Raw genomic sequence first — 23,426 nt, forward strand, 5'->3', positions numbered from 1 at the left:
GAAATATTAAAGGGAACACTACAGGCAGATAGGAAAAGACAGGAGACAGAGGTTTGGAGAAGAGTGTAGAAATGAAGACTATCAGTAAAGGTACTGTATGGTCTCACTAATATGGACTAACAATGATAAGCGAAATTTGAGAGTTGAGAATACAGGTTATCAGGAGATACAAAGAGCTGAGAGATCAGCAAATTGATGCTGAAGGAGTACAGAAGGTTCAACAGGATTGACTGCATGGATCCAGAAATGGAATGGATAGCATAATATGTGTCATGGTAATACAATATTGTAACTACTCTGAACAAAGATGAGTGTGAATATGGTTGAAAGAGGACGGCTATGGGCACATACGACACCAGAAGGAAAGATAAAGTAAGACTGGGATTGTATAACTTAGCGAAACCTATAGTGGTCAATGATGGCGATTAAATGTACAAATATAAGAATGTTTTTAAATGAGGGAGAACAAATTAATGTCAAAATTGCAAGGTGTTGAAAATTGGATGGTATAAGGGAAAAAATACAATCAATGCAAACTAGAGTCTATAGCTAATGGTAACATTGTAAGATGCTTCCAATAACTGTAACAAAGGCAATATACCAAAGCTAAATGTCTATAAGAGGGGGATATAAGGGAGTGATATGAGACTCTTGGTGGTGCTGTTGTCTGACCTTTTCATTGTATTTTATTTTTATTTTCCTTCTATCCTTTATTTTTTTATCCACGTTTTCCCTCTTCTTCCTCTTTCTTCTATCTTTTGTGCTTTGTTCTTCTTTTTTTTCCTCCTTTTCCTCTTTCTTTGGGGAAGAAATTGAAATGTCCTCACATAGATTGTGGTGGTGAATGCATAATTATGGGATTATACTGGGAATCATTGATTGTTTACTTAGGGTGGATTGTATTGTGGGTTTCCATATGATCCTGCAATCCCGTTATTGGGTACATACTTGGAAGAACTGAGAGCAGAGACATGAGTGGACACTGCACACTGGTGTTTATGGCAGCAGAATTCACGATTCACAATGGATTAAGGTGAACTAGAGTACAATGACTGATAGAACGGTGAACTGTGGTGTACACATACAATTGAATAACGAGTGGCGGCACGAAGAAATGAAGTTGTGAGGTATGTAACCAGGTGAATGGACCTTGAGGACAGTAAGTTGAGAGAAAGAAGCCAGAATCGAAAACACAAACATTATAACGCCTCACTAATAGGGACTAACTGTAATGTGCAAACTCTGAGAACTGAATCTGAGATCATAGGTTATCAGGTAAAGGTCCCTAGATTGTAAGTATGCTCTTATAGCAGTCACAAATATTCATGAGTTGTAACAGTTATCTCTAAATTCTGAGATGCTGAGCTGTTTGTGTATAACCTGGTAGGATCCTGGACTCTGAGGCTCAGAGCCAGAGTTCAGCAGCTATGAATGTCAGCATTACACCAAACAGCAAATGTTAAAAAAGCTGAAAAAGAGATCAGACTTCAATTAGCAATATGAGTGAAATGGAATCAATTAGAACTACGGTAAAGCAGACTAAAGGGAAAAGGATGATACTGACTGTGTTTTAAAACCTCAGCTTCTGTGTGAGACCAAAGGAAGAGATATTTATTTGGTGCAAAATCTGTATTTTCTGTAGCACGCTATATAAGTTAACTTGAATGGTCAGTTTATTTAAACACCATAATTACATGGAACCTTGAATAGGGGGTGAGATCTGGCTGGTTCGTACAGGTTAGCATGAAACCTTGATAACATCCCACAGTAATCTGCACAGAGAATAAAAATGTTATTTGCAAAGCCCCCTTGAGGGCCTCGGGAAAAAAAGTAGAAACATTAAACTTCCCCACCTGAGGAATTCCTGATATTCTTTCAAGCATTAGGGACTACCATTGTAGCAGGCTAAGCCCTTGATTTTGGGGCTTGCCCTTATGAAGCTTGTTACTGCCAAGGAGAGACTAAGCCTACTTATAATTGTGCCTAAGAGTCATCCCCGGAGAACCTTGTTTGTTGTTCAGACGTGGCCTGTCTCTCCCTAAGCCCACTCAGCAGGTAAACTCACTGCCCCCCCTTTACGTGGGACATGACTCCCAAGGGAGTAAGTCACCCTGGCAACGTGGGACATGACTCCTGGGGATGAAGCTGGACCAGCATCGTGGGATTGAGAAAGCCTTCCTGACCAAAAGAGGAAAGAGAAATTAAACAAAATAAAGTTTCAGTGGCTGAGAGACCTCAAATGGAGTTGAGATGTCATTCTGGAGGTTATTTTTATGCTTTATATAGATATTCCTTTTTAGTTTTTTAGAGTATCAGAATAGCTAGAAGGAAATACCTGAAACTGTTGTACTGCAATCCAGCAACCCTGATTCTTGAAGATGATCATATAACTAAATAGCTTATATGGTGTGACTGTGTGATTGTGTAAACCTTATGGGTTATATTCCCTTTATCCAGTGAGTGTATGGACAGGTAAGTAGAAAAAGGGGGGACAAAAAGTAAATGAATAATGGGGGGGGGGAGGAATATGAGATGTTTTGGGTGTTCTTTTTTACTTTTATTTTTATTCTTATTTTTAGTTTTAATGTTCAGAGTAATGAAAATGCTCAAAAAATTGATTGTGGTGATGAATGCACAACCATATGATGATACTGCGAACAACTGATTGTACACTTTGGACAACTGTATGGTACCTAAATAAAACTCAATAGAATTGCATTTTAAAAAAAAGTAAAATTAGCTATGCCCTGGATTTTACCTGCAAATTCATTGAAATGATTTCCAATATCATATGCCAGGTAGTTGTATCCAGAATATTCATAATCAATGAACTGTACATCACCTATGTGAGACACAAAAACAAAGACATAAGAAATCATATATAAGATCTGAAAGTCCCTATGCTACTTGTAATTAAATAGTTTCCAATATTTTGTCTCATTGTATGTGCTTGGTTACATGCACTTCTGAGACAATAACAGGGTAAGGCTGTGAATTTTATGGCAATGAGCTTTACAAAATTCAAATTTTGTATCTTGGTCAACAGCTTCTTTGTAAATATTAAGGACCACTATACAAAAGAAAAATCAAATATTTTGATTTCATTCTTCAAGTTCAAACAAAGGCAAAATATGTTTTTCACCACACGGGGGCATCAGTTACTTAAAATTCAAGTGTAATTAAAAAATGAAAACTTATCTTTGGAAATTGTTAGTAAGCTATGCAATTTAAACAGCAAATTACTCTATGACTCTCCAACAGTGAATTGACAAGCTTATCTAATGCGGGAATCAAATATAAGCTTTCAAATGCTTATCTGTATTTAAAGACTTGAATTCTGTGACACTTGTAGTTACGCTATAAGAACACTTGCTGATCAACATGTAACAATAGCTCTAATTTCAAAAGTTAGATTGCTTTCATATTCTTACTTTTCTTGGGATGCTACATAACTGAGGTTTCCAATAGGATACCTGAGCAGCATTAGGGTGGCTGCTGTAGCTTTATCTTTTAAAAAGAGCAAAGGTATAGTTTCTTCCTAATGCTTTTAAATTTGAAAATTTTTTACACTGGTTAAATAGATTCCTATTCTAAATTATTGTTCCTTATATATTCAAATTTCATTATAAGTCTCCAAAGACAATCCTGCCCCCTCTACATACACCTTGTTAGTAACTTTTAAGTTTTAAAACCTTTATATTCTAGAGGGATTGGCTCGACAAAGATATAGGTCTTACTTTTTTAAAAGAGAGTCAAAACAAATAGAAGAAACAAAAAGAGACCAAAAAAAGATTAAAAAAAAAAAATAGACACACGAACATGTGGCTGTAAGAACGGTTTCTAAGCTGCTAACACTGAAAAAAATACCTCGCAACTTCCTAGTTACTCTTCCTTTTAGACATCAAGCTAAGGTAAACAAAACCAAATTCTGGTCTATACACATTTGGCATTTCCCAAACAAACAGCTTTTGAACTATAATGTTTTGATACAGATCCATATGTCTAATTTGGGGACATGTTTCAATCATATTCAAACACAGGAGAAAACAATTATATAGAAAAAAATACATGGCAACAAATGTTTTACATGAAAACAAAAAAAAAGCTTTAATATAATTGAATTTAATATATAGTTCTAAACTTGTGTAAATAGTCTAGGGTAAAATGGATGAGTATTATAAAGTATCAAATCCCAGTTATCAAAATCTATATATATATAGATACAGACAATGTAAGACTTAAATTTTTGGTGACTACAATAAATCAATGCAATTTAAGCATCACAAGGATTATATTCTCGAATTCCACAGCAATCTATCCCACAGAAAGTCTTAAAGTTAACCAACCACTTTTCTAAACTGCAGAATGGGAAGTCAGAACATGTTTTAAGATTTCTTTTTTCGGGATTCTTTAAGAATGAAATGGTGAAGACCACATCATGATAAAATACTTTTCATCCATAAAAAAGAATCTCATTTACAAAAATCATTTAGTGACCAGGGAATTCCAAAGTATAAGATAGAGCTAAAATAGTAAATACATTTTAATCCAAATTATTAAGATAGTATGCCTAAGGAGAAAAAAACATGCATAGGCAAAAAAAAAAAAAGACTGATAAAAACAAACCAAAATGTTTCAGCTGGTTTTATTACAGGTGATAGGTAAATGACTTTTTTTCCTTCTGATTTTCTGTATTTTTAAAATCCTTTACAATAAATATTACTTTTAGGAGGAAAAAAATGTTATTTTAAAGAGTAAGATAAGTGAATCTTTATGTAAAACTGTCAACAGATAGACTAAACACAACGATTCAAATCCCTTTCCACCCAGATTTCAATAAATCAAGATACAAGAAGATTTAGTTAGTTGCACAACTTAGCCAAACAGTTTTAATATATAACTTTTTAAATTGCAGCTGTTGATTCCTTTAGGTCTTTAAATACAAATTTTTGTAGAGCTCATTTAACTGTTATATGCCAATGAAAATACACAGCCTAATCCTGAAGTTACTTTGCCACATAAATAAAAGCTTCAATTTCAATTTTCAAAATTATATTAAGAATTTGGCAAATATAGTTTAAAATGGCAGGTAAAATATGCCTGCTTGTAGAGTAAATACAATTTAATTAAAGCATAGATCATTTTAACAAAAGTTAAAGTCTGTTTCAGTATGAAAATTTTAGCAATGACTTTTTGTAGTAGCATTAATCCATTAAAACTAGCCTTTATCTTAAATGCTATGTTGAGTTTATAAATAATGAAATTAAAAAAATAAGAAAATGAAGCTAACAAGATACAGATGAGGCTGTTACCAGGCTCCGTGCATGTGAACAAGTGATGCGATAAACCTCCAGTCAGTGCGTTTAAGAAGCACGGGGTGCGCCGCCACATGGCAGCAACAATGGCATACCTAATCTGTAGCAGATGAAGAAAATTTGGCAAACTCACATTTTACAAGACACAAAGCTTAAAAGGAAAAGAAATTAAAAAAAAAATCTGCATTAACTATTCTTTTTTCAAACTATTGCAAACAAAGTGGAACTCAACCTTAAATTTAATCTTCTGCAACAAAGTAAAATGAAAGAAGCCTACTTCCCTTATGTTGGGTGCCAGAAAAATCAAATTACCATACTAGAGAAAATGCTTTCCTATCAACAGAAAGCACACTTAATTTTTTTTCATACACAAATTTAACTTTTCTCTGATTTCTAAAATACCCAATAATTTAGGGGAACTTCCATATCACTATTAATAATAGCTCACATGGCATGACCATCTTATTAATTCTTTAAGACATACATTTTTAATTGGGATTTCAAGGTAGGAAGACAATGAGAATACTCCCTAAAATCATATACAATTTCATGTGCATGTACATTTTCTAAAGAGGGGATTCTCATTTTTCCACATTCTCAAAGTATCCATGACCCCTGAAAAGTAAAGACCCATCCACTGCTTTAAGGACTAGAACTGTGTTTTATTTATCTTTATATAAGTAGCACACAGACTAACCCATAACAAATTAAAAATATATTTAACGGATAAAACCATAATTTGAATTTTCAAAAGCTACATTTTGAATATACTGCTTATCTTTGCCACGTTAAAGAAATCCTCACACTACTGAGTTCAACTGTTCAAATCTCAGGTACAACTACAATAGTATCAACTTTATAAGTACTTTGAAAACAGAAAAAATAACTTATTAAGTAGGCCTATATAATTTGAGTGTAACATTTGTCAGGACATCTTTATTTTATTATTGTTAAGGAAAAACACACAAAACTAAAAAGCAAAATAATCAATATGAGAACCTCAAAATTTCCTATCTCCCTCTACTTGCTCTGGCAGCATTAGTTAAGGCAGAGAGGATTGAGAAAAAGAAACCATAATTATACTAATGTTATCAAAATACTTTCTCCCTTATGCAGAAAAAGTCAAGAGTATTTTGCTCTGGGAAACTTTCCCTTCATATCTTATTTTAATATCCAGTAGTATCTTCTGTATACACTTCACCAAAGCACTCATCATTCTAAATGTAAATATCTGTTTAATGATCTCACTCCTTCATACCATATGGCCTCCTGGATGGGCAGTAGGTTCCTTTGATCATTCAATATGCAATCCTCAGTGTAAGCCCTACAAAATACTCAAATACTACTGGAATAAATGTAGGTTTTGCAGAGAATGCTTGAGACACAATGATAACAGACATATTTAAATGGAGGAAAAAAAGCAAAATACACATGAAATATTTTTTAAAAAGTATGAAATTTTTGGTATTCTTATTCAAGTATATTATTGAACATACAGTGAGACTGAATGCATGAGAAGAGAAAGACTAAATTAGCTAGTTACTATAAACTATTAAATATTTTAGTTCACGCTTTCTTAATAGTTGAGGCTTTACAATCCATTTAAGTATTTTATTACCTGACATAAGGATATTTCATTTTCTGCTAAATGGTGATTCAGAATACAAGCCAAAAGAAAGTTAAAGTTATCCTTCATAAAAACTCCACCCTGGAAAATATAGGTTACCAAGTACAAAATTAAATTTGTATTTATTTGAAATAAAAAATAAAACCAACGAAAAAGTGACTAAGTATGGTGACTCACCATTTTCTATTTATATTGTATAAAATTCTAAAGAAAAACCTGGTTTTACTCTATAATTCCCAGAAAACACCTTCCTTTGCTTCCACTTGTATTTCCTTAAAGAGCTATAAAACATCCCTTGTATTTTGCTGACAGAGAATATAATCACTGACTGCCATTACTGAAATTTAAAATCATGTATTAGAATTTTATAAAAGCTTTTATGAAGAACTGGGGGGAGAGGGCGAGAAATGAAACAGCCACCAAAAGTAATCAGAACAACAAAAATTCTCACAAAGCATCAAGACATGAGACCACAACCTCAAAAGCTTTAGCAATTGCTTCTGACACGTCAGCAAAGGATTAGTTTAAAATATTAGATACGAAGTAGGTTAGTCAATAAGAAAAATCATACATTATTCTATTTAGTATAAATTCTTTATTAAGTTAATTGATGATTTAAAAGGTGACTAAGTTTTATCTTACAGCTATGGAGCATTGCTTTTGTTTTCCTTATTATGGTATCAAATTCTATCATCACATCATTAAGTATACTTTTCTTACATTTTTAAGTTGTCATTTCACTAAAGGCAAGGAATGGGCTGTTGTTTACCAATTTTGTCTAAGCACTGCCTAACTTTTCAAAAACTTCAGAGAGGAAGCTAAGTCTTCTCTCATATTCATGAGTCCTGTCAATTGACATCGTGAAAGCAAGAAGAGGCAGTATTTCTTCCTATGATGCTTACCAGTTCCTTCAATATTCACAAGTGCAAGTGTATGTGTGCGTGAATATGAAAGTATGTATACCTATACATGTACATATATACATTTTAAAAATTTTAAACTAATCACTCAAGTTGTACTTAAGATTGTAACTATAAATTGCACTTTAAGACGAACTGAATTGTAATAGCATAGCTATGAACCATAATTCCACTAGTCATAGAACATAGCCTTCTGGCTTACAGGCACCATTTTTTTTTTTCATACTCAGACACATTTTCTAAAGTGGATGTTACAATCATAATGCAGTGATTGGAAAACTACCCCATGCATGAGTCAAATCCAGTCCACCACCCCATTTTTGTAAATAAAGTTTTACTTGAACACAGCTATATTCATTTATTTATATAATGTCTACAGCTGCTTTCAAACCACAAAGCAAAGTTGAATAGCTGCAAGGAAGAATATAATATGGCCTACAAAAGCAAAGTCTAAAATATATACTATCTGACAAGCCTCTTACAGATAAAGTTTGCCAAACATGGTCACAATATAATAGCTGCAATTGAGAACAGCTAAGTATCTGGTCCAGTGCCATACACTTTATATACATGATCTTAAATCTTCTCAGGAACTACATGAAGTAGATATTATCTCCAAGTTCTAAATAAAGAAAACTAAAGTTCTAGATCATCTGGAGTACTCAAATTAGGCACATATGGATTGTGAGAAGATGGCGGAGTAGGGAGTGCTACCACTCACTCATTCCACCAAAACTACTAAACAGGCAGGAACCGTCTGAAACAACTATTTTGAAAATTCAGAGGCCAGAAAAACACAGTACATCAAGGAAAGAGCAGGATGAAGAGACTGATAAATTACAGTAAAGAACAGTAAGTTGCTCTCTCTGCATGGTGGCTACCAGTGCCCATCCCACACTCATGGTAGACCCCTGTGCGGTCCAGTCCCTGGCCAGCTTGCTGATAACAGAAAGGGACATAAAAATCTTCTTCTCCAAGAACAGGGGCGGGCATGGCTAATCACTGATTACAGATTTTGATTAACGAATTCAGATATCTGGGGGCCCAGCTCTGAGGGCAGCTCCTGTTTCAACCCACCCTGACGCAGTGGCAGACATTGTTTCAACCCTATCCAGTTAGGGGCACTAGTAGTGGAGACCTAAAGACACTGTGCTTCCTCAGGGTTGCAGCGAACAGTTAAATTGAAGGGCTGCATTTGCTGGGCAAGCCAGGAAAGCTCAGCTTTGGGAAGCTATCAGAGAAGCTCCTCATGCCCTCTTCCCACCCTCAGGGCACTGTGAAGCCATCTGCACCCCCTTTGTGGGTCCTTGGCCCTGTTTTAGCTGGGAAAGACTAACTTGGGAAAGTTCTCCCAGGTATGACAGAGCCCAGAATTTGCCCTCCAAGAAAAAGAAGCTTGAGACAACGAAAGGAATATAAAAAACTATGGAAGCAGACAGTCTGTGACAAAGGCTTGTCAGCTTCAAACACTCAGGAGAGGGAGATCTGTCTCCTGAGAAACAGAGGAGAAAACCGAATTACTACAAACAGAGGAACTACAAAACAGCTAAAAAGCAAAATCCCAGCACAAGACAGAGGCCCAGAAAAACAGGGAAAACCCTGAAAACAGCATTTGCCTTGGGCAGACCTTCCTGAAGAAAGGAGGACTGAAGCTAAAAAAAAAACAATCTGTCGTATAATCAGCTGGTTAAAAAACCAAGAGACAGACATCACATGGAGTAAGTTCCAGAGCAAACACTTTAAAATATTAAAATGTACAGTATGCAACAAAAGAGTATAAGACAGAAAACAGACATGATGGCCTATCCAAAGGAAGAGGATAAAAATATGGAAAACACCAACAAAGATGATGAGAATGTGGACATACTGAACAAATCCTTTAAAAAAATCGTGTTAAAAATGCTCAGGTAGATGAAGGAAAATACAAAGAAATAAAGGATATCAGAAAAACAATGAATGAGCAATGTGACAGTCGTAGAAAAGAGAGAGAAATTTAAAAATGGATTCAAAGAAAAATACTGGAAATGAAGACCACAGTAACTGAAATGAAAAATGCCCATGAGGGTTTCAACAGCAGACTGGAGTTAGAAGAAGTATCAGTGAACTTAAAGACAAGACACTTAAAATGAGTCAGGCTGAAGGGCAGAAAGAAAAAAAAAATATTAAAGCAAAAACAGCCTTAGACACCTCTGGGACACAATCAAGCACACCAACATATACACATTATGAGAATCCCTGAAAGTGAAGAAAGGGGCCGAAAGATAAGTCAAAGAAATAATGACAGAGAACTTCCCAAAATTAGCAAAAGATGTGAATATGCACATCAAAAAAGCTCACATAACACCAAACATAACAGGATAAACTTGAAGAAAAATACACCCATCATACGCTGATCACATTATCGAATGCAAAGGACCAGGAGAAAGATCTGAAAGCTCCAAGAAAAAAAGCAACATGTTACATACAAGGGAATCCCAATTATACTGAGGGTAAATTTCTCACCAGAAACCATGGAAGCAAAAAAGGCAGGGGATTGAAATACTTAAAATGTGGAATGAAGAAAACTGTCAGCCAAGAATTTTATATACAGTGAGACTTTATTTCAAAAATGAGAGGTAGATTAAGACATTCTCAAATACACAAAAGCTGAGGGAGCTCATCACCATTAGAATGCCACTATAGGTGATGCTAAAGGGAATTCTTCATATTGGAAGGAAAGACACTAGACAGTGGTTTGAAGCAGCATAAAAAAATAAAGACCTGCAGTAAAAGTAATCATTTGAGTAATTATAAATGCCAGTATTATTGTAGTGCATTGTTTGGTATATAAATCCACCTCTTACCTCCTACAGGTTCTAAAAACAAATGCATAAAAAGTAATGCTAAATCTAAGTATTTGGAATTTAATGTACAAAGATGCAAGTGATAACAAGTACAAAAAAATGGTGTACAAAGATGCAAGTGATAACAAGTACAAAAAAATGGTGGGGGGAAGGAAGGGCTATAGGAAAAGGATATGCTTGTGCTATTGAAGTTAGGTTGGCAGCAAACAAAATATGATTATTATATATCCAGGATGTTAAATTTTAACCCTCTGGTAACCACAAGGAATACAGATGAAAAATATATCCAGATAGGAATGAGAACGGACTCCAAATGGTACAACACAAAAAAATCAAATAAATATAAAAGTAAGCATTAATGGAAGTGAGGGACAAAAAAGGTATAAGACTTATAAAGGCTAAGTAGCAAAATGGCAGAAGATAGTCCTGTATTATCAATAGTCACTTTAAATGTAAATGGATTAAACTCTCCAGTCAAAAGGCACTGACTGGTAGAATGGATAAAAAAGCTGGACCCAAGTCTATGCTGTCTGCAAAAGACTAACCTTAAATTCAAAGATACAAGAAGACTGAGAGTGAAAGGATGGGAAAAAAATATATACCATGCAAGGAGTAACCAAAAGATAGCTGATGGCTATACTAATATCAGATAAAATAGACATTAAGTCAAAAACAGTTACTAGGGACAAAGACGATCATTATATTGATAAAGGGGATAATTCAACAGGAACTTCTAACAATTATAAATATATATGCCTCTAACAGCAGAAAACAAAATATATGCAGCAAATATTGACAAATTTGAAGGGAGACACTGATGGTTCTACATTAATAGGAGACTTTAATACACCACTCTCAGTAATGGATAGAGCATCTAATCAGAAGATCAATAAGGAAGTAGAGGACTTGAAGGACACACTAAACCACCTAAACTTAATAGACATAGAACACTGCACCCAACGAAAACAGAATACACATTCTTCTTGAGCGCACAAGGATCATTCTCCATGATAGACTTGTTTTGGGTCAAAAAACAAGTCTCAATAAGTTAAAAAAAAATTTAAATCATACAGTGCATATTCTCTTACTTCAATGGAATGAAGCTAGAAATCAGTAAGAGAAGAAATGGAAAATCCACAAATATGTGGAAATTAAACAACATGCTCATAAACAACCAATGTGTTATAGAGGAAATCAGAAGCAAAATTAGGAAATATCTTGAAGTGAATAAAAGTGAAAATACAACAAAACTTATGGGATGCAGTGAAGGCTATACTGAGAGGCAATTTTATAGCTATAAATGCTTATATCAAAAAAGAAAAAAGACCTCAAATCAAAAACCTAACCCCAAAACTGGAAACTAGAAAAAGAAGAGCAAACTAAACACAAAGTGATCAGAAGGAAGGAAATAACAAAGATTAGAGCTGAAATAAATGGAATAGAAACAAAGAAACAATAGAGAGAATAAACAAAACCAAAAGTTGGTTCTTTCAAATGATCAATAAAATTGACAAACCTTTATCTAGACTGACCAGAGAAGAAAGAGAGAGTATACAAATAAGGAAAATCTGAAATGAATAGGGGGACATTAAAACTGGCCCTGCTGAAATAAAAAGGACTATTAAAGAATACTATGAAAAACTGTATGCCAATAAGTTGGACAACATAGATGAAATGGATAAATTTTTAGAAACACACAAACTACATACACTGACTCAAGAAGAAATAGAACATCTCAACAAACCAATATCTTGTAGAGATTGAATCAGTAATCAAAAACCTCCCAACAAAGAAAAGTCCAGGACCAGCTGGCTTCACTGGGGAATTCCGGAAACATTCCAAGAAGTCTTAATTCGAATTCTGCTCAAACACTTTCAAAAACGGAAAAGGGAACACTCCCTAAGTCACTGTACTAGGCCAACATTACTTTCATACTAAAGCCAGATAAAGATACCACAAGAAAAATAAACAATATCTCTGAATACAGATGCAAAAATCCTTAACAAAATACTTGCAGATTGAATCCAATAGCACATCAAAAGAATTACACACCATGATCAAGTAGGTTTTATCTCTGCAGTTTCAAGGTGAGTTCAACCTAAGAATATCACTTAATGTAATACACCACATCAACAGAATGAAGGGAAAAAACCATATGATCATCCCAATTGATGCAGAAAAGGCATTTGAAAAATATAGCACCATTTCATGATAAAAACACTTACAACACTAGGAATAGAAGGACACTTCCTCAACATGATAAAGGACATAAATGAAAAACTCAAGCTAATGGAACTAATAAACAAATTCAGCCAAGTGGCAGGGTACAAGACCAACTTCCAAAAATCAGTAGTGTTTCCATACAAAAGCAATGACAATCAGAGGAAGAAGTCAAGAATAAAATTATACTCACTACAGCAATTAAAAGAATCAACTATCTAGGAATAAATCTAACCAAGGATGTAAAGGACTTGTACACAGAAAACTGTAAAACATTGCCTAAAAAAAAAAAAATCAAAGAAGACTTAAATAAAAGGAGGGATATTCTGTGTTCATAGACTGGAAGACTAAATTTCATTAAGATGTCCATACTACACAAAGTGATTCATAGATTCAATGCAATCCCAATCAAAATTCCAACAACAATTCTTTGCAGAAATGGAAAAATCAATCATCAAATTTATCTGGAAGGGTAAGGGGCACCAAATACCTAAAGCAATCTTGAAAAAGAAAAGTGAAGTTGGAGGATTCACACTTCTTCATATTAAAACTTACTACAAGCTATATTCAATCAAAACAACATGGTACTGACATAAGGACAGATATATAGACCAATGGAATAGAATTGGGAGCTCAGAAATCAACTCACATCTACGGTCAACTGATTTTTGACAAGGCAGCAAAGACCATTCAATTTGGGAAAGAAGTCTCTATAACAAATGGTGCTGGGAAAACTGGATCTCCATTTACAAAAAATAAATAAATAAATAAAAATAAAAATAATAATAATAGCAGCCCCCTTCTCCCCCAAACCATATACAAAAATCAACTCAAAATGGATCAAAGACCTAAATATAAAAACTATCATACCCCTAGAAGAAAATGTAGGGAAACATTTTCAGGAGTTTGTGTTAGGCAGTGGTTTTTTAGATTTTACACCCAAAGCACAAGCAACAAAAGAAAAGAAATAAACAGGACTTTATAAAATTAAAAACATTTATGTCTCAAAGAACTTTCATGAAAGAAAAACAATAACCTATACAATGGAAGAAAATATTTGGAAACCACGTATTTGATAAAGGTTTAATATCCAGAATATATAAAGAAATCCTTCAACTTAACAACGAAAAGACAGCCCAATTTAAAAATGGGCAAATGACTTCAATAGACATCTCTCCAAAGAAGATATACGAATGGCCAGAAAGCACATGAAAAGATTTTCAACAGCATTATGCATCAGGGAAATGCACCTCAAAACCACAACAAGGTACCATTTCACAGCTATTAGAATGGCTGCTATTTTAAAACAAGGAAAATAAGTGTTAGAGAGGATGCAGAGAAATAGGAACACTTATTCATCACAGGCAGGAATGTATAATGGTGCAGCCACTGTGGAAGACAGTTTGGCAGTTCCTCAGAAAACTAAGTATAGAACTACCATATGACCCGTCAATCCAACTACTAGGTATATACCCAACAGAATTGAAAGCAGAGGCTCAAACATGTATTTGCAAACCAATGTTCACAGCAGCATTATTCACAATTGCCAAAAGATGGAAGCAACCCAAATGTCCATCAATGGATGAATGGATAAATAAAATGTGGTATAAACACATAATGGAATATTATTCAGCCATAAATAGGAATGAATTCCAGATATATGCGACAATATTGATGAACCTGGAAGATACCAGTTTGTCTGAAATAAGCCAGATACAAAAGGACAAATATTTTATGAACTCACTGATTTGAAACAATTAAAAAGCAAACTCACAGAGTCACAACCTAGAATATAGGTTACCAGGGGACAAGGTAGGGATAGGGAATGAAACTTAAGGCTTAAAATGTACAGGATTCCTGTTTGGAATGATGGAAATGTTTCAGTAAGAGATGGTGTTGACGGTAGTATAACAATTAACAGCACCGAAATATATATATGAATGTGGTTAAAAGGGAAAATGTTAGATTGTATATATAGTAACAGTAAGAACTGAAAAAAAAATCCATGGAATTATGCTACATGAACCCTAAGTTACACGATAGACTTTAATTATTAATACAATTGTAAAAATGTGCTATCATGAATTATAACAAATATTCAACACCAATGAAAGGTGTTGGTGGTGGGGTGGTAAATGGGAATCCTGTATTTTATGCATGATTTTGCTGTAAACCCACAACTTTTCTAATAAAGAAAAAAATTAAGTATGCATAAGAATTGCCTGGGAACCTGTTAAACATGCAGATTCCTAAGCCTATCTATAGAAATTCTTATTCATTTGGTGGTTCTGAAGCTTATAGTCAAGAATCAAATAAAATACATTTAATAGAGAGAGAAAATGACTTGTCTAAAACCAGCATTAAGCAGTGAGCAGAGATTTGAACCCAAGTATACCTGGTTCTAAAATCAGCACTCTTCTGATTTCTCTGGTTATAACTAAGCTTTTAATACATCAGCTTTTAAGAACAACTTACATATTTTTTAATCTAGTTACAATGTATAAAGTTTAACTTATTGTGGCTTAAAAATACAGACACTTCAAAATGACCCCATATAAATTTGTGAAGTTCACCTAAAATTTGCACTTCTGAGAAAGGTTCTGAAGCACACTACAGAGAGACTGTGCTTCGTGAAGTCAAGGCAGTCCATATCTCTAATTTTAATGTGCATTTGTGAGATTACCACCAGAAAACAATATATTGATGCTATGCTACAGTCACAAATACATAATTTTTGCCTATTAAACTTACTAAATTTATAAAATTCATTTTTTTTAAGTATGGTATCAAAATCAAGAACTCCTAATTTGAGACAAAATGCTAAAGACTGAAATAAGCCTTTTTATGAGTTTTAGATTTTACCTGAACAACATTCCAACCATATTTTCTTAGTGCTTAGATATCAACTAATCACCCAAGAACTGATGCTTTAAAAAAAAAGAAAATGGGTGCCACAGGATCCATACCTTGCCTTCCTAACAGACATATAAAACTATTGAGGAACAAATGGAATATCTATATAACTAATACACAAACACAAGGACAAGAAGAAACAAATGGCACAAAATAATCTTCAATGAAAAAGAACAGACTAAAAAAGTATATATCAAGATACAATTATGTGGTTTTGTTGAGCTGCGAAAATTATTCTTCAGTGTAAGGGGAAGAAAATCAAACTCAAAAGTATGACTCAGATAATTCTTGTTAAAACAAATGACAATCTTGAACTCCTAAAGCAACACGGAAGCATCAAGATTTTATTTTAAAATACGGGAACTTTTTATATCACTAACCAATAGTTCAGAGATAGACAACTATTTAAATAAAAAAGGAAAAATGCATTTTTAAATACCTAACACAAAGTAATCTGATTTTTTTGGTCCCTTTTTTTTTAGTTCTATAAACAAGTTTGTTCTGTGAAATGAATATGCAAAAGAAAACTTACAAAATAAAAATATGAAAGATTAAAATTATATTCCAAAGGAAATAAGAACTTCTCTTTAACTTGCAGTTAAAAATAAAGCTGAGTGTCCACTTCAAATGTAAGATGGAGTCCCTCATTTGAAATTGCATTATATAAAATGTGTAATTAGGTCTTGCACTGAACTTAAAAGCTAATTTATCATTTTAACACATACCTAATGCTCTCATCTCAGAAATGGCATTGAGATTTGGTTACTAGCATATGGTGTAGTGCAGATATATTACGATAATTATATTTAATAAATGGACAATAACACATTTAAGGACACTGTCAAGTACTTAATGTTTTAGGGTGTAAAGTTTAGGAAAAAAATGATTCCCGACAAAAACTTCAAGACCATTCAAAATAAAGTTATCTTGGTATATTTTTGAAAAATAGAATGTCTAAGCCACATTCGTTATCAAATGTAAAGGAAATATAAAGGTTGCTCATTTTGAAAATATGTACTTAACTCTACCACCCTTGACAGTGCTCTTTTGGTTGGTTTTCTTCAAGTTAAAATCAGCTGGATATTGTATTAGAATAGTCCCGATTTATAATCTGATTAGAAAGGTCATAAATAGTAATTTAATTTAATTATGACCATGTTAACCAGAATTCCTTGACTTCAGTTAGTATCTTTACAATAGCATATCTTTGGTTCAAAATAGGATCTTCCAACTTAACAAAGACAATCTTCAAAACCTGTTTCCTATAAACTGTAATATCTTCATAGTTCAAACACACTTTTTAAATTAATATTAATCCATCAACCAAACTTCTATTTTTAAATTTAAATTTAGTATTGAAAGGCATCTGTCATTTAGCAACCAAACCTCAAACCACTTTATCCAACGATATAATACAACCAAGTGTCTCTTAAATATGAAAACACAGAATTTGAATACAGCAAGATATGAACAATCACAAATAACAGTCTAACAAAAAGTATCACTATCTTAAAAAATATATATTAAAACTATTCACCAAAGCTGCTTGATGATTACTTTAGTAGGTATGAATCTGAGCAACTACAAATAACATTTCCTCTATTTGTGGTTCTCTCTTTAGTATCAAAATATCTAACAAATCAACAGAATAATGAGATAATAGGAAACCTGGAGACATTTGTTCCTTAAACAGCTGTCCTTTCCAACACAGTGAGAAAATTCCCATGTTTATAAAGCAGTTCAGTGTCAATTTGCTTTTTAATAACCCCCATTACAAGCAGGTGCATTTTCAAACCATGAATAAACAAACAGGTTTTACAGTTAAACTTATAAACAGTTAATTTTACCATTTTACATTAAAAAATCTAACAGGTACAACAAATTGATTCTAATAAGCCAATTCTAATAAACATTTTTAAACAAATATAAGCCAATTCTAATAAAAATATTCTAAACAAATATACAGAGAATATAATATTCCTAATTTACCATAGTTATCATGACTTTGTAACCTAAAAAAAAATCTTTAAAGATTTTATGCATGTTTTAAATCCTTGCATTTGTATTAAATTTATTTTTACTGATATGAAGATCAAAGGACCATCAAAAACACAAGAGAAATCAACTTACTTACTGCTAAGGTCAAATACCTACCTTGTTTCTCATTGTAGATTATATTCTTACACAATAGGTCATTATGGCAAAGTACAACCGGCGAGCCCAGGTTAGAAAGAATCTCCTTCATCCAAGTCATCTCTTCCTGAAGAATCTGAGGGCTTGGGATATCACTTAGGAACCTTTTAATTTTAAGAAAAGAGTTATATCCTGTTTATCTTGATGTTTTTCAAGTCTGAATAAGGATTAACATTTATTTTGACAAGCTCCTTCCATCTGACTATACATACTTCTGAATTATAAATATTAGGTGCATTAGTCCAAAAGTTGTAACAACGAAAACTATTTATAAAAAACAAACACTAATGAAAAGACAACGAACAGTTAAAAAAATCTAGCAGAAAAGTATAAAATCGTTACAAAATTGAAGAAAAGTAACATACATAGCTAATAGCTAACATTTATTAGGCAGTATTCTAAATGTTTTACACTGAGTCCCCACAACAAGAGTAAGTATACTATTATCATCTCCATTTTATAGATGAGGAAACTGAGTCAGAGTTTAATTAAATAGAAGTTTATGTATATTATTTAAAATTACAAAAACAGCCTATTAAAAAACTAAAAATATCTTATTTCAAGCTCAGAAAGTTGAATGCATTATAAATCAGCTTAACTCACACTCCAAAATTAATAGATACTGTCTACAACTGATAAATCAAGAAATAAAGATATACTCATATTACCTAATTATCCTAAAAACAGATTCTAGAAATTGTCTCAGAGCAGTGAGACTAGGGGTGAGAGGGAATCACAGGCTGGAATAGAGATCACGGATTTTTATCCTAAACTCTTCTATACTATTTATGATGTTAATTTGCATTAATCTGATAAAAATAAAATGAAACAAAATGGAATACTAACACTAATTCCTCAATAGCAACATTAGGATTATAAAATTGCTGTTGGTTTACTCTTTCCCTTCTCTGCTCAAAACTTCAAGCCAAGTTTTTCTCTTGATTCTTTCTCCACAAAGTCTCTCAAATTACCCCTTATTTTTCATGTTATAATACTTAAATCCAGATTCTTTTCACATTACTGAATTTAACAATTCAGGTGGTTTCCTACCTATATTTTCCCCACTACTGCAATAATGTTTACACACAGGTGCCAAGAGTAATCTTTACATGCTCTTTTCAAAATGGTATTACTCTATTCAAGAACCTCTCTATTAAAAAGGTACAGTATTGAATGGAAATAATGGGATTCAAAGGATTATGAATACAATAATTACAGTCATGTATAAACTTAAAGGAATAGAAGAAAATAAAAATAAATATTTTTAATATTTTTAGTTGTTTTTAATGTTCTAGTTGCATATTTTCTAATGGGGAAGGAGGGATGCTTTCTTCCTTTTATTTACAGTACATCTCCAGCTTTTCCAAAGTACTACAAACTTCAAGGATTTAAAGTATACCTTGGAGAGTCTAGGTAATATAACCCAAAGCCTACATAGGTAACCAAATAATAATTATTATTATTTAGTTAGTACTAATGTGACCAGGTACTGTTCTATGCATTTACATATATATAAACTCAATTAATCATCACAAAAACTCTATATAAGGTGAATATACTACTCTTTCATTATTTTCATTTACAGATGAAGAAACAAAGGTTAGGTAACTTGCCCAAGATTCCATAGTAAACTAATAATTGGCAGAACTAAGATTGGATCCCAGGCAGCCTGGCTACAGAATCTTGTGCCCTTAGCCCATACAATACTATACTGCCTCTAAACTCTGCATTGTTTTAAGTCAAGAAAATCATGCATTTGTCATCAACATTTGTCTTATTTTTCTTAAGTGGTTTTCCTCAAAATCTTTCAATAAAGTAGCTATTTCAAAAGAAGATTCTCTATTTTTATGCTGTAGTTTCTAAACTGAATATCTTACTTCCAGAAGTATACCTTCAAATACATATATGTATACAGAGTGAAACAAATTAATCTCTGAAATAATCAAACTCAACAGAATTAGCTATTTTTTCCAATGAATTATAATAAAAATAAACAAGAAAAAAATCTATAGGTCCTGCTTTTCTCTGCTGTACCTGAAAAAAAGACTTCCTGAACACAAAAATACACCTTTCAAGTATGTTTTAGCTATAAAGGACAAAACAGGATTTCCAATTTTTGTATTAGTACTAATCACACTATGTGAAACCATGTTCTATGCATGGATCTACAATTTTTTTAATATAGAAAATAATGAAATACCTAAGTTAAACTGAATCTGGGGAGTGAGTCTTAGAAAAGCTGGGTAAGGCTTCAGTAATTCAATTTTCAACCTCATTATCTGGGATTTAAAGAGTCACAGTAAACTGAGACAACCCAAACCTTTTCACACTCCCAATGTTGAATTCTAAGTCTACTCAAAACAGCTGTGGGGGGGGGGGGTTGGGGTGGGAGAAGAGGCGGGGGGATACTATACAAAAAATGTACCCACTCATAGCAATCTTTATACTTCATTTACTTCCAAATAAATGTTCTATACTTGTTTCTTGGCCTCCACTCTCCACCCCTGCTTTTGTAGGTTTTTCTCTTTTTTTGGGAGGGAACTGGGGGATAGAGAGGCAGTTATTTCTGTAGTGCCATCTGAGAGTTGAAAGAATCAATGCTTATTTTACTCCAATGCAAAGAGAAATCAAACCAGCTTTTATAGATAGAAACCTTATGGTTATCTTTGAAACCTCTATTACAGAGCAAAGCAAATGTAAAAAATAAAGAATTTCAAATGTCAAAGTAATTTTACCTTTTATTAATGTCTTCATCTGCAAATCCTGTGGGAATGAGAGAGAAATATTTTCCCATCTTTAGCCATAAATTAGATTTGGGAATCCAGCCATTGTGTGCATGAATAGCATGGATTTTAGCAAGCTGACGAGCTATTAGCCTATTTAAAAACAAAACAGCATAAAAAAAAGAAAAAGTTAAGCACCATAAAGTTCAAAGCTACCCACAGAAAAACTAAAATGCCTACTGTACATGTTTTCTATAGCATGACCGAATTTTTACCATATACAATATTCAAAATAAATTGGCAAGTCAACTGTCATTTATAAGGAGAGGCAAACAAATGTTTAAAGCATTCATGGAAAGGAACACCTATCATTAATATACGGCAATATAAATATTGTGTCCAAAATGATTGAGTATCTAAACTAGGTGTCCTATTTTGATTTCACAGTGTTTGGGAGCAGCAGCACACTATGCAATTATAAATTATTTCAAGACACATATTATATATTAATCAGAAATGCATTTTAAATTAAAATGACTCAGCCCAATTATGTGGAGCCTTGGAAATGCTGAGGTTAGAAGGCAAAGGGGAACTACAATGAAAAGTTAATTGGGTAGGCAGATAAATTGGCTGTATGTTAATTTCTATGACTGAGTTAAAGACAAATTCTATGAACAAATTTTAGGATTTCATAATGTCATCATCACCCTCTTCACGCAAAAAAAAAAAAAAAATTTGAAGCTGTGTGTTCTTGTGTCCTTGCCATCTTTCTATACGTAGAACCTAGTGCAGCAAACACTATTGAAGGAACTATTCAGAATTAAATAAAAGTTACAAAACAACCTATAGATTAGTAGGCAGAAAAATGTAATCCTCAAACTGAAGAACTCAACACTAGCAAATTTTCTACATGCTAACAATCTAATGTAATGCTATTCAGAGTAGAGTCCTAGGACCTGCAATATGAACATTATCTAGGAATGTCTTGGAAACACAAATCCTTAGGACTGGCCTCCTATCTAAGGATATCTGAATGGATATCTCTGCATTTTAACAAGCTCTCCAGGTAATTCTTAAGTACCCTAGAGTTTGAGAAGCACTGATACAACGCTTTATAGTTTTGAAGCTTCACTTTGTATTGAAATCAAACTTTGGAAGCTTCAAAAAAATACAGAGCACCTAGAAAGTTTGGGCAAAATGTGGAAGCAACAGCAGAAGAGCTGTTTTCCTTCCTTGAGCAACTGTGAAACAGGACAATAATTTATTTTATCCAGATACAATGTTCTGTTTCAAGAGAAATAGAACTGAATCAATATAATTTTGATTTGGTCAGCTTGCCTCCATGCAATAAGGATTATGCATCCTGATTAAGCTGCCTTTCCTGTACCCAATGGGGGCATTTGGTCATTAATGCTTTTTGGTTAGTTACAGTTTCTTTTTTGTTTTTTATTTCATTATTTATTGGACTTCTTTTTTCCCAACATACTACTTCATTGAGATTCCAGTAAATATAAAATCTCATATTTTATATCTACTGCATGGAGTCATAAGCAACCTAGAAATAGCAGAACTGATGACATTTACAGTTGGAATTAGGGAAGCATCTGTGTCTCTTTTATCTCAAGAATATGATGTTTTATTTTTTACTGGGTAAAATAAGACCAATATGAGAATTAGATACCAAACAGTAAAAGTGACTGGGTTAATTTACCATTTAAACATTCTTCCAGGAGACATTCTCAATAGAACTTTTCTTCAACTTTTGCTACTATGGTGTGACAACGCCCAAAGTTGTGAATCATTCTGCAGAATACTTCCCTGCCTAGACAACTGAGAAGTGGCCCAGTTATTAGTTGTGAGGTGTGGGTTAGCTCCTTATCTACCATTTGATTTTCACACTGTTTTCTGGCTCATGAATGCAAGAACAGACTGAATTATTCAGTTATTCAAAGACTGCAGTTATGACAAAAGTCCTGCAATTTATTTTCGAGTGAAGTAACAGCTGCCAAAGCAGTTTTTCTTACATTTAGAAGAAAATTTTTTTAAATGATTTTAATATTGCAATGCATTTTTTACAGGGAAAACATGATTGTAACCTTTGATCTTTTCCGCCCAAAGCAGCAGTTAGAGCTTTCTGGATTGGAAAGCAGTGGTGGGGAAAGAGCATTGAACCTAAATTTTATGTCCAGCTCTTGTCAAATAACCCACCTTAGAGGCCCTCACATATGCTTTTCAATCATCTATTTTTAGTTACATTTTTACATTCATGTTTTTGACTTTATTTTGTTTTGTCTCCATTGATTCATTTTTAATTTTATTTTGTTATACCTATTTTTGTAAGCCACTAAAATAACTTTTGGAACAAAGTAGGAAGTTTTTAACAATATAATATTATTAATGAAGTCAAATAATATTAGTTGACTTCATCCAGTGAAGTCAACTAATATTATTCAACTAACTGCATTAATTAACATTTATTATAAGAAGTTAAAAACCTTAATAATAAACACTGGTGGTATGTATAGCTTTTTCATCTCCAATGTGAACTGGAACTTATTTTCAAATCCTCAGTACTAATAAAGAATAGTACCTAAAAATGTAACTATAAATAAAAGTCAGAAGGTAGAAAATACACAGAAAGAAGTCTTTAAGTCTTTAGCTCAATGCTCCTA

General features: G+C 33.1%; 1 protein-coding gene across 1 annotated transcript in view; it reads right to left on the reverse strand.

The window, feature by feature from the left end:
- The window catches only part of ETNK1 (ethanolamine kinase 1), a 109,943-nt gene that overhangs the window by 20,709 nt on the left and 65,808 nt on the right, over window positions 1-23,426 (reverse strand). The window contains exons 3-5 of the mRNA XM_037845505.1: window positions 20,767-20,907; window positions 17,993-18,135; window positions 2,759-2,842 (exon numbers count right to left, since the gene is read on the reverse strand). Coding sequence (XP_037701433.1) covers window positions 2,759-2,842; window positions 17,993-18,135; window positions 20,767-20,907 — 368 coding nt within the window. The remainder of the gene's footprint in view (window positions 1-2,758; window positions 2,843-17,992; window positions 18,136-20,766; window positions 20,908-23,426) is intronic.

Source organism: Choloepus didactylus, chromosome 8 (genome assembly GCF_015220235.1).
Source record: "Choloepus didactylus isolate mChoDid1 chromosome 8, mChoDid1.pri, whole genome shotgun sequence".
In the NCBI taxonomy this organism is placed as follows: Eukaryota; Metazoa; Chordata; class Mammalia; order Pilosa; family Megalonychidae; genus Choloepus; species Choloepus didactylus.